Source organism: Anneissia japonica, unplaced genomic scaffold (genome assembly GCF_011630105.1).
Source record: "Anneissia japonica isolate Jap-2015-1 unplaced genomic scaffold, ASM1163010v1 scaffold987_len1640505_cov201, whole genome shotgun sequence".
In the NCBI taxonomy this organism is placed as follows: domain Eukaryota; kingdom Metazoa; phylum Echinodermata; class Crinoidea; order Comatulida; family Comatulidae; genus Anneissia; species Anneissia japonica.
In genome coordinates this window covers 1,176,613-1,190,200 of record NW_022714175.1, presented here as the reverse complement: position 1 = coordinate 1,190,200, position 13,588 = coordinate 1,176,613, and the positions used below count along the sequence as shown (strand labels likewise).

General features: G+C 31.6%; 1 protein-coding gene across 9 annotated transcripts in view; it reads left to right on the top strand.

Annotated features, from left to right (window-relative positions):
- LOC117108977 (liprin-beta-1-like) overlaps window positions 1–13,588 on the top strand; it is a 48,913-nt gene that overhangs the window by 32,687 nt on the left and 2,638 nt on the right. For 2 of the 9 annotated variants that reach the window (XM_033251189.1, XM_033251183.1), the window contains 7 exons: window positions 421–441; window positions 1,945–1,992; window positions 3,561–3,686; window positions 4,578–4,766; window positions 5,839–6,033; window positions 7,266–7,373; window positions 12,524–12,613. In XM_033251189.1, the coding sequence (XP_033107080.1) occupies window positions 421–441; window positions 1,945–1,992; window positions 3,561–3,686; window positions 4,578–4,766; window positions 5,839–6,033; window positions 7,266–7,373; window positions 12,524–12,613 (777 nt within the window). The remainder of the gene's footprint in view (window positions 1–420; window positions 442–1,944; window positions 1,993–3,560; window positions 3,687–4,577; window positions 4,767–5,838; window positions 6,034–7,265; window positions 7,374–12,523; window positions 12,614–13,588) is intronic. The other 7 variants (XM_033251191.1, XM_033251186.1, XM_033251184.1 and 4 more) reach the window with 6 other exon arrangements.

The window sequence follows — 13,588 nt, the reverse complement described above, 5'->3', positions numbered from 1 at the left end:
TATATAAGTTGAATATTTATAACAGTTTCCCCCTTTAAACTGAAAAGTCTTGCAATTACCTTGGAAGTGTCTGATGTTACAGCAATAAATAACAAATAATGTAAAGATGAGTCATGAAACATAAATTTATATTATTCAAATATTTTTAGGAATCTTCTAGATTTTTCTTTTTCAAAATTAAATTAAATGTTCAAATCATAAAAGTAAATGTAAGTTTAGATTAGAATCAATTTATCAGTGATCGACTGTTAATGTCACTCTTGACTAGACCAATCAGTGACTTTGAAATAGTTGTATCATAGATGAATCCGCAGGTGTCAAACATTACCATTACTGGTACCTATCCAGTTTATGCAAAATTTGTACACATAAATGAATGCCCTCATTTGCTACTAACATTTGTAATTTACTTTGACATAGGTGTGGCCTATTATGATGGAGGTAGGTTTTATAAAACTCAAAGTTGATTGGTTAATTGGTGGCACTTCTATGCAACATGCAGCACGGGGACGAATGATTGGTTGAAATGCTGGCAAAGCTATTTTCTTTTCATTTTGATTAATTTTCTTTTACGTTGCAGGCATGATCGCCATTTTTTCTTTATTTTATTGAATCTGCAAGGCTTTATCATTTTATTTTCGTTCAAATTATTTTAATAAAGAGTAATTTCTAATTTAATGTAAAATGGGTGTTATAGATTACAGATTATAGAATTTATTATTTTTTAATTAGCCATGGGTTTATCTGATAGGTTATCTAATGCTAAAAATCTACAACAGTTGACCAGTCACAGGCTTACTGAATTTAGTTCAACCAATCACAAAACCACTATTGTTTTATTATGGTGTTTTTTGAAACAGAAACCAGATTACCTGTAATAAACTTTGGAAATTTATAATATCTCACAGTTATTAAGAGTATATCACTCTTTTTTGTTGTCACTGCACTTAACCAATCACAACTTTCTAATAGTATGACTCATTCACCTAAGAGGTTCTGACCAATCTGAGCGCTCCACCCTTTCAGCTCAAAGCTTCTGACAAATCACAACACTTTATTGGTTTAATTCTCTTCTCTTTTCTAATTGTCATTTTGACTAACATTTTGAAATTTAAATTAATGCTTCTTCCATTTTGTATTTGGTGATTTTTTTAAAGAGCATGCTGGTTGTTGGAATTTGAAATATTGAAAACATACAAGAATAACTAACTGTCAATAAATTGTTATGAAGAATTTATAGCATTCTGCAACCTAATAATTAACCTCTGACCTTCAGGAGAACTCATCGTGAACTGACCCCACATGGGTATAAGAACTAGATATTTTAATAACTATATGTAGTTACAGCATTGTTTTGGGGTTTTTTTTGTTTTGTTTTGTTTTTTGTTTTGTTTTTTTTTTATTATTGTATTTATTATTATTATTATTATTATTATTATTATTATTATTATTTATTGTTATTATTATTATTATTATTATATTAGCATTATTTTTCAGATGACAATAACATTAGCTTCAAGTATCTAAGATCAGAAATCTTTAAAAAATTGTAATGAAGTAGTGTTAATGTTAAGTATGTCATTGGATTTACCACAGTGCATTATAGGAGAAAAGTACTTCTTGATATTAAATAGAAGGCTGAAGCTAATAGTAAATAGTAATCATGTGTGCTCTGAGCCATGACGATATGTAGGTCCACAGATGCTCTTCTTTGTATTTCAACATTTTAGAAAATGCCTTTTACTTATCGAGAAAGTGCAAAAGCAGTTTTAAAACACAATTGCTAATATCTGCTATACAAGACCACCATATTACTTCCAGCGTGCATTGTGGTAAACAATCAACGACAATGCTAAATGTTTTAAATGATATGGCCTACCATTGTTCAAGTATATTTTTGACTGGTGAACCAAATACTGAAAGGCGTTGGCTTTTTACCCACAGGCGCGGTATGATAGAATGCCTGGCGTACCAAATTGGAGTTCCCAACTGGTAAACATACACAAGCCCCTATATTACATCCTCAAATCACATCTTATTACGCTGTTTTAGTGTCAATTTGCATGATCGGTATATAAATAAGCTTGTTCCTCCTTTCCTTGCATGATGGGTTCATGATTTTAGTCTTTGCGGTTCTAAAATATTTTCTTTTGTGTTTGTCATTCTGATTCTGCCAGACTTATGCATATACAGTGCATATACTGAATTTGTGGCATACAAAAGGGATTGTATAGATCTTCCTACATTTATGGGCTTTCATTTTGGCCAAGGAAATATGATCCTTGTTTATTAACTCCATTATCTACCTGCCTTGGTCTACCTTTATTTCAAAAGTCTTGAAATATATAATGTAAATCAGATATCTTGCATGCTTATTTTAGCATTTCAGGTATTTTTATTTTGTTGCTTCTATATACAATATATTTGTCATTGCTATTATATAAATAGGTACATGGATGTTTTATTTTATATATGTAATATGTAAAAAGTATATTCTTCTTAGTATTTAGAGTCTTTAGTGTGTTTTTTTGGGGTGCTTATATGTCGGAGGTAGAAGTGCTTAGTACAACAAACCCTACCCATTGGTATAACATTCATGCCTCACAGTTATCGTAAAACTACAAAATTAATCTGAATCTCAAGCCTCTTATTTATTAGTGTTGTTATTAATATATTATTTTTATAAATTAAATTATTACTGCTATTATTGTTATTGTATATATTATTACTAGTCCACATATCTACGCGCCTTATATCCTTTGGCAAAAGGCTATATAAATTTCTATATTATTATTATTACTGTTAACATCATTATTATATTATTTTATCTGAGAAAGGAACCTGTGTCAACAATTTATTAGTGTCATAATTTAATTTATTATTTATTATTTTTATTATAATTGTTATTTATTTTAATATTTAGATGTATGTGTGTTATGGGAATGCTGATGCCTGGTGCATAATGTTTATACTTTCCTGTGTCATTGATATTTGGTAGTTGGCAGGCCCAACCACTATATTTTGACACCTGCTTTATGCCGTATTCTATTGCAAAGTATTGTTACACACATTTCTTTTATTGCTTTACACTATCAAAACCTGGTCTACTTGATTTTCTGCATGCCTTTCTTATCTGTACCTTTATATCCTATTTAGCATTTATTCATAAGTTATTTAGAATGTTATATGAATGGTTTTTTGAGACAGATTTAAGTACAATAGAAAAAAATCAATCAAATCAATCAAAATCAGTTATATATTGCCAGTTTCCATTACAAAGTTATTTTCCGATGTGTTTCGACAATAATTATACAGAAAATGCTCTGCAGCGCAAGTTTGTTTTCAGTGTTTCTCTTGAAATTTTTTTTTTCATGGAAATGTGATGAAGCGTCACACCTAGATAAAAAGGGTAGAACAAAGAACATATGGTTTGAATTCCATAATACCTACTCAAATATATCCAAATGATTCCAAAGAATTGATTGATTTATTTTTTTATGGAGAAACCCTCGTTTTGTAATATAAAAATTTAATTTATGTTATTATTTTGAATTTTGCAGCCATATGAGAGTGGTGCTGAAGTTATGTTATGGTCCAATCACCGAGTCATGGAGTGGCTGCGATCAGTAGATCTGGCGGAGTACGCCCCCAACATGCGTGGTAGTGGTGTTCATGGGGCTCTGATGGTAATAGAGCTGTCAATAAATTTGTTTAATTTGTTAAATATTTTTTGTATGCCTATGAAAATTTATAAGGAAATTAGTTTCACAAATTATAAAGTCAAGATAATGGAGCTTAATGATTATTGTCTGTTTTTGAGTGAATTAATTTAAACAATACAGATTAATATTTGAATACAGCTATAATGTATTCCATTAATGTAATAACAGAAAATGGCTCCAAATCGACAAGTAGATAAAAATGGCCTCTTTGAAATGCATAATGATAGATTAACAGCTCTCATTTTAGGAATAATGTGTATTGGTTGCAATTTTGATGGCAAGACTTAAAAACAATAAACAAGAAGTGGTTTGTCGCAGCGAGGTTTTCCAACCTTGAGGTCTCCCAACCTCGAGGTCAGGGTTGCAATTATTCGCTGTACATTTCGCTTGTGTCCTTGAGCAAGGCACTTTATCTGCATTGCTTCTCTCCACCCAGGAGTCTAAATGGGTACCTGGTGGGGTTGCCTGCTCCTGCGCTGATTACCAGCTGCAACACTTAAAGCATGTGGACCAAATGACCAGGGAAAAGAAAAAAAATAAGAAATATTTAAAAAAATAAGTAAATAAATAAATAATTGCAAAATAATAATAATGATAATAACCATTTTCATGGAAACTAAAGTTTAAGCGAGTCTGTCCTGCATGGAAGCCCTTAAACAAAAGTTTAAGCGAGTCTGTCCTGCATGGAAGCCCGTTATAGTTGCAAAATCGTCAATATGATGACGGCAGCAGCTGGGCAAGAAGAAGAAGAAGAAGAAGCGCTTTGTATCTGCAAAGAAAAGGTGCTATATAAATTATATAAATAATAATAATAATAATATAACAATTACTTATTTCATTGCTTATTTCTTGCAGGTTTTAGAACCTCGGTTCTTAGCGGATACATTAGCAGCATTGCTATGTATTCCTCCGACCAAGACACTTTTGCGTCGCCACCTCAACACTCATTTTGTTTCCCTGGTTACAGCAGATGTTCAGGCGGAGAAGCGAGAGGTTGAGAGGATACCAACTTTTGTACCATTAAATTCACTTGCCAAAATTAAGGTACAAAACAAAATATTTCTTTTTCAGTTAAATAATGACATCATTCATTAGACTCAACTTATCAAAATCAAATCATAATCAACAAATCAAAAATAAAATTTAGGCCAAGTAAAAAAGAGGCTCTGAAGAAAGAAGAGGCCCTTTCGTGGCCATCTGGTTTTTCAGAACAAGTGATCACCGAATCTGATCTACTTAGGCAAAAAATCTAAAATTAAAATTACCTTTGTTATGATATGCTGTTCCAGTGACTAAGAAAGATTGTATTGTTAGGGGGAAAGTTCATAAGTTATTACAGAATCGAAGCAGGCAGGGAGGAGTTACAATTTTTGGCCATATTCATACAAAATATTGAAAGGAACCAGTTTGTTGAGCATTTAAGTGCCAACTTATCTCAAGCTCTGTACACTGTTGTAATTCATTCATTCATTCATTCATTCATTCATTATTCATTTATTCATTCATTCATTTATTATATTCAATTTGTATAAAAAAAAGGATAAGGGGGAATTGTAACGGAACAGTTTAATCCATGAGAAAGTGAGAATTTTTGAACCATGAGATACAACACACAATAATACAGGAGTAAGAAAAGCCTTTTTTATGAATTGTTTATTAGGTATAAAACTGAAAAATAAAAAAATGGTAATGTAATGGTGCAACCCATGCAAACGTAAACGTTTGGAACCATGAGACTAAACACACAATAACACAGGAGCATGGAAAACATCATTTATTATTGAAAATCTTTAAAAAATTTACAGTTAATTACATTATTCGTTATTTGTCAAAATGAGCTACAATGACAGGTCTCTTGGCCATCTTCCTGTCACTTTTGTGTTTTCTTTTTTTCCTGATTTATTGTAAACGTTTTGATTGGTCAATAAATGTGACTTATGACTTATACACTATGATGTAAAATATATTAATGTAACATAATATATTATATAATTTAATTATTTTTTTATGCATTTTTTATCAATAAAATGTAAAATATTGAGCCATGTTGTATCAATATAAGCAGCATGGAGAATAGTGATTAATCATGTTTGTGAAATGTTTACAAATTTGTCAGCCAAAGAAGAGGCCTTTCACACGCAAGAAACGTGGTGGCTTAGACGACGAGGACTACATCTGTCCTCTGGACGCACCATTACCGAGTTCCATTAAGATAGAAGGTATTGCTAATATTGCAAGCACAACGAACAACGTACCAAGCTATCTAACGGAGGTCCGCAGCACAGATATGGTCCATAAACAGAGGGATGAGGTTAGCTATCTACGATTGCAAACTTTCCAATTTTAAGTTTTTGAGTTTAGATGTTGCAGACTTTGTAGGATAGTCAAGATAACTGTTCTGCGAAGTTGTAGTAGAGTTAAGATAACATTTAAGAGTATATATTCTGCTAAACGCACCCAAATGTTACAACTTGGAGAATGCTATGCCGATAATAATATCAAGATTGCAAAATCTAATATACTGTCTTTAAATGAAATTAATTTAATTAATATGGAGACTTATTTCATACCAGTGTACCAGCTCTACTTTGCATATTTAACTTATAATGATTATATATTCACGGATCATCTTGCAGTTTTGAGAGAGATTATTGAATACCGTAACATCTACCTGCTTAAATTCTCTTTCTGGACTTACAATAATGAGGCTTCATGCATATGGTGAATAATACATCAATGCTATGGCTTCCCAAATATTATATCCAACTTATATTATATCTATTTGTCGCCTTGTTGCTTCATCCAGGTTTTTTTGTGACTCCTACTTGGTTTCCTATGGTAACAAGCTTTGATTATTTTACTCCCATAATTCCTTGTAATTTCTGAATATATTTAATCTGTCAATTTCTTATGTCTGATTATTTTAATCCCACTTTTTTTTGTAATTTCTGATTATTTCATTCGCACAATTCCTTGTAATATTTTAATTATTTAATCCCATAATTCCTTGTAATTTTTCATTATTTCTGATAATTTTATTCCAGTAATTTATTGTAATTTATGATTGTTTCAATCCTTAAAATTATTATTTTGATGATAATTTTTTTAATGATAATTTGGCTTTGCAATACATTGTAATGGTAATGGTAATGGCTGTATATTTATTAAGCGCATATTACAATAGTCTCTATGCGCTTGAAATAAGCTGTAACAAATCCCAAGTATATGTCTATTGTCTCTATTCATTTCATTGGCTTATAACATATCATTGCAATGTATCTTCAGTGTTTTATCATAAACACATATTCTTCTATTTAATCTTGTATTGAAACTTATTAATGCAAGTTTCTTAAGCACCATCGTTATATCCTATGACTATTAATTATGCAAAACATATTTCTTAATTATATACAGGAATATATTTCTTATTAATTTTTCAACTCATGTCCCATAATGCAATACAATATATGAATGTGTTTTGCTTGTTATCGTCTGCTTGTTATGTTCAGTCAGCCTCTTGCATGGTTTGTTCCGCTCCTATAGGCCGAAGATAACCGACGGAAACCAAAGCGTGTGCAGAGTTTGTACACACGGCGCGATGTGTACAACCCACGTGTGTATGTGCATCCCAGAAGCACTGTCATATCAAAGGTATAGGTGTATGAATGTGCGCTGGTTGTTCAATGGACAGGTGTCGTAATTTATCACTGGAAGGTGGTTCAGCATTAAGACGATTGCTTAGCAGGGATTTGCACCTTGCGTCACTGCGCTTCATGTTATGCAAATAAGGAGGTCATTTGTCATGGTTTTGATTTTTTTAACTGCTAGAACTATCATTCTGTAGCAATCAGTATGTCATTAGGAGGCGCTATTCATCTGAAATTCAAACTAAAAAAAATCTGTCAATAGATGGCGCTGTTCAGATCTACTTGGGCAGTATATTTCGATTGATGATTATGTTTGAAAGTTCTGGCATTTAAAATCAATAACTAACATTGTCCTCATCTTCACTTCACTTTCCTTTTAATTTCTGTTTTATTTTCGTTTTTGTTTTTAGGTCGTCAAAAGAAAATATATGCTTGATGTTTCTATTATTTTGTGTGTGTGTGTTTGTGTGAGAATTTCTTTGAAAGATCTATGATTGTCATCAAATTCTTCCATGGAATGTATCACAATATTTGTTCAAACAAATTTCTTTAGCTTATACAATGATAGTTCAGTCCCACTACTCTAACTGTTTTTAAGCAAATCCAGTTTGCTGCCCTCTATTTTTACTTTATAGCATGATTCTGGTCTTTTCCTCAGGATGCAATTTCTCTGTCAATTTAAAGCCACTCCCCCTTCCCCTCCCCTAACATGTATGTTTTACTGTCCTCATTTTAAGGTCAAATGTCTTAATGCTTCTAGTTTACTGTGTTTAACAAATAGTTGTAGTCTAATGCAGAGCAGTAATATGTTTATATATTGTTTATTATATTTTCAAAGTATACTTCCCCCCCCCCCCACATTTAAACTGAATATCATCCTTAATATTGTTTAATATCAAATTTCATTCATGTTAAGCCAAAAAAAAATAAGATATTTGCTTTGCTCTTTTAATTATATTACCCTCATTATTACGGTATACTACCTCTGTCCATAGTTAAAACAATAAAGGGAAGTGTTTGTTGAAGATCATTACGTAATAGGCTCTTCATCTGTTAAGTCATTTTTGTATATTCTATGGAAGAAGATGATGTATGTCATATAGTGAGTGTATGTATTGATATTTTACATAAGCAAATTAAATAATTAATTGTTACTTCAAACAACTGGATGTGTACTCTTTAAAACTCTTCAAACCTTTCTGTTTTTCTATGGCGAAAGAAGAAAGGTTAAATTATTTTCCAGTGACCTTTTTATTACTTTTGTATCATTGATTCTTATTTTTTTCTTTCAATATTCTTTATCTTAAATTCTTTTGCATGGTGATTGGTTGTTTGCTTATTTTACTCATTTGCATATTGGCAGGTGTTAACATGCTTTCATTATTTGCATATTGGCAGGTGTTAACATGCATTCATTGCTTTATGTATTTGCTATAATCACCTGATCATATAGATGAGCTTCATGGTAATCAGCACTCACAATCACTATGAGAAATAAATTCCCTCTTCAAAAAATAATATCTTTCATGATTATATAACAATATTCTTTGAACATTAAGCAAGGTGGTTTTATTGCAAAGTAGAGCCACCGACCACTTACATTAAGTACACTTCTGTGAATTGACGAAATTATGGAGAAACAAATTCTGGTGGGCTATAATTAGTTGGTTCTCCCATAGCCCCATATATGTGTAGATCTGCTATAATTTAAGATTTTAACCTATTATATTAAGAGATAGCAATAACTGGCACTTAATTTGGTTAAGCATTGTAACCTTACTTTTATCTTCACAGAATTTTTAGCCTAGAAAAATATAGCTTTTTGTTAATTTTCTATAAATTTTGCCTCATTATGTTAAGTAGAATGATTACATAATTTTTTCTGAAAAGTAAGCTCACCTATTATACACAGCTGAAAACTTTTTGTTAAATGTTTCATGTGGCTTCTATGGAAAAATGCAGGAAAGTTATATGTGTAGTGGAGTAGTTGATTTGGGTGGGGTGGTTGTTTAGGGTGGGGTAGTTATTTGGGGTTGGGTAGTCATTTGGGAATGGGTTAATTTTTTGGGGTTGGGAAGTTGGCAGTAGTGGCGCCAAGATTTGCCCGATGGGAGCTAAGGTTTGCGAGCGTCTAACAATTTTCCAGAGAGACCAGAAGTGTCTAGGGGAAAAAGCCCTGGTGGGCCCAAAAGCAAAACATGGGCAATTATGACCATTTTTAAAGAAATACTTTTTATCTTTTTTGGTTGGAAGGGGCTTGACATTTCCTCCCCTCCCCTTCTCTCCCCTGCTGGCGTCGTCACTGGTTGGGGTACCAGTATGCATGTGTTGAGTGTACAGCATCTCTGACAAGTTGTACTTGCCTGTTTATCTTTGATCTTGTAATTTTCTTTCATGTTTCTTTCCCAAAACACAGCATTCATCCAAAATAATTAGCCTTTGCTTTGTAAAATAAAAATTGCTTTTTTGTTGTTTGGTGTCTTGTCCTATAAATGCATTATGTTGTCCCAATATGATTCTGAATGTAGTGTTGATAATTACTTGGTTATTTTTGCAGGATCTGAAACATACCCAAAAGCATTCCTGGGTTAATGTTTACAGCATCATTCCATGCCTATGGTGAATTGTAATGAAATTACTTAGGCCCTATGACAGTCTAACAATGTTTCCACTTTAGTGCTTGAGAAGAGAAAAAGCTGCTGTAAACATCTGTTTTAATTGTGTGTGCGGAAAAACAACGCCATTCGTCAATATTGACCTAAATTTGACCCTTTAGTTTAACAAGATCGCAGTGGAAATGTATGTCTTTAATTATTCAGATAAATACCAATTTTAAATCATAGAAATTATAGATTTGGAGAAGAACATTTTCATTAAAAGCAAAAGTTTGTTAAATGTGTTTGCTGCCCTCATGTGGATTAGCTTGAACAGATTTAGTGCAGGACAATAAGAGTACTGTATATTAAAGTTTAGAATTTAAAAAGTTAATAATGCACCTCAACAGCATTATTGTTAGTGCAATTATGTTTAAAATGTATTTTGAATCTGTTTCTCTCCATATCTTTTGAAATTACACAAATTAATGATGGTCCTAAAGAGTAAAGTAGTGAATTAAGTGACCCACATGGCTATATTGTGAGCAGAAAACCAGGCCAGTTCACAAGTGGCCATTATTTGCTCATCAGTTTGGTGAGGACAATCAAACTCATTCTGATGTTACATGCAGGCCTTTTGGTGTATTGATTGCGACCAAAACACATTCAGTAATTTGAAAATATTATATTTATACACCATAGTAGACGTACATATGGCAGGCAACATTGTGGTTTCACAATGAGTGTGCCCTCGATATCGGCTGAATAAACAATGATTTCGGGCTTCTTTTTGAATATCAACTTTTGTGCAATGATAATGGTGATGATGATGATGGAGAGGTAGAAGAGGTTAAGTGGTGTTTAAAACTAAGGGACCAAAGAGATGATATAGTAATATTTATAGAAATAAATACAATAAATGTTAATAAAAAGAATGATAATAGTTATGTGTATATAATTTTAATATGAATAATAATAGTAATAATGATAAATAATAAAATTAATTATAAATAATAGTGATAATGATAACTAATAAAATTACATTTAAAATTATCAACTATTGTCATATAAACATGCAATTTTGTTTCCTTTTCTGGATAAACATCAATTCATAAAATGTTATCTAACATCTATATGACATTAGAATCGCAGTATATATTTAGAAAAATGCTATAAATTGGCTATTTATAATACAGATATTGGCAATTTAGCATACAAATTACATTCAATATAAATTACAGTTACGATGTTAGATCATACAGGAAATTAAGATGGGATTTCATAAAACATTACAACCAGTTAAAAATCTAAAATAATTCTGGATACACTGTTAGCAGTAAAAAAAAAAAGCAATATATAAAATACACATTTGTGTAAATTGATTTGTTGGCTATGGAATTCCCTGACATATGTTACTTTGTTGACAGACATATGTATTGAACAAACAAAAGAAACCATGTGCCGTCAGTGTTCTCCAGAAGCCGTTTTAGCCGTCAATTTTACCAGTAAAAATAACCGACCAACCAGTAAAAATTATGTTTGTAGAATTAAAAAAAACACTTACTAGGCCCAGGTAGCCTAGACTGGCCTTCTTTCAATAAATAATCATCATTCCTGTCGAGACCTAGGCTATGAATAATGATTATATGTATTGTTTTTTGAAGCCATTGAACACTACTTGACAGAGGCAATACCGCACGTTGCGCATGCTTAGCTGGCTTTATATGGACAAATTTTGCCAGTAAAAATTTTTCAATTGGGAAAACACTGGCCGTACAGTATATTGTAAGATACTTTCCTGGCAATTAATTAATCAGTCTGATTAATTGATTGATTGATTGATTAGTCGATTGATTGATTAGCTGTTGATAAATTGATCAGTTGATTTGTTGTGGCGATTAATTATTCAGTATTAATTAATTGATCTGGTTATTGATTGATCGATTAGTTGATTGATCGATTAGTTGATTGATTGATTGATCAGTTGTTGATGAATTGATCAGTTAATTGGTTGATTGATCAATTATTCCAATAATTATCCCATTGATTAATCAGTTGAATTGATTTTAATAACATATTTGCTGAATTATTGATCAGAAATTAATTGCTAATCATTTTATGATTAATCAGTGCATTAATTAATATGCTGATTGATTAGTTGATTACTAATCAGTATATCGATTGAAGTTGATTGATTAGTTTCCTCATTGATTGATCAATTGATGTATCTTTGTCTATTTATAGATCAATTCATCATTTATTGATCAACCAGTATATTTATCAATCATTGTTTGGTTTTGGTCATGTTGGTTGATGCATGCTTTTCTGAATCTCAAGCAATTTATGTTTCATCTGTTAGACTGTCAAAATAATCGGGCGATCAGTAGAAGATAATATATTGTTCTCAAAACATTTATTTATGTACAGTATATAGAGTATATATATATATATATAGAGCTATTATAATCTGCTTGTTAACTGTTCCTGATATTATAATATTGCACATGTATATAATCTATATATTGGTTTGTATCCATATTGTATTCTTCTAATTTTTCAGCACCAACAGCCACGGAATGGAAATGCTCACGGGGGTGCCTACCCTATTGACAACTTTGGTGCTTTTTCGCAGGAAATTAACTCACTGACAGTCAGTATAATCAGCAAATGTATATTATCTTTGTTGGCGCTGAAATATGTTGCCTTTAGCTGTTCACCATCTAACCAGAGTGTTTGTACCATTATAGATTTCAATTCCATGAATGCAGCCCCCAGCAAGTTTCATCCCCACCCCCACCCACATCTCCACCCACCAGAGAGTCGGCATCATGCAGTAACAAGTCCCACACAATAAACCATGCTAACATTACCCAACCATCAAATATTTCTAGTCTAGTCATTCCTTGAAAATCAAATAATTCATTCTGCTCTTTTTGTTTCTCCTGTACTGATTCCTCATATTTCATTTTCATTCTCTTTCTTCAGCTTCCAACATATTTTATCCTCCTTTCCAGCTTTTCATTTTCCATTTCTCTCTGACTCTAGCATTCTATACTTTTCATGCATGTAGTGTGTTATGTTGTCTGATAGTGAAACATTCCAAGCAATATGTGCAATTATGTGTTTTTCAAGTTTCACATTCCTCACATGTTTTTCTTCTAGTCATGAATTGCAAACTTCCTTATTATTTAAAGTAGAATTTGAAACTGGCCACACAAATATCCCCCTTCCTCTGTGCTCCCCCTTTCAGAATTCATGTATCTCCCCCTGGGTACCCAGATTAAAAAATAATTTAAAGAAATGCATAGTTTATCGTGTTTAGAACCTACTGAATTTTAAATTTAAAAGCAATTGATTTTTAAAATTTCTTGCAAAAGCTGGTCTAGATATGACTTCAGTCCGCATTGTATTTTTCAGATGACAAAGTGTTATTAAGCAACAAAATTGCCATAGAATTGATTCAATTAAAACAATTTTGATAGATTTATTAAATTTAGATTGTGTAAAACTTTAATATCATTTTGAAATTAAATTTGTTTAAGCCATCCATTAAGGTGTTTAACGATGATAAATAACATATTTATAGAATAGTTTTTGTTTAATTATATATGGGACTGCATTAACA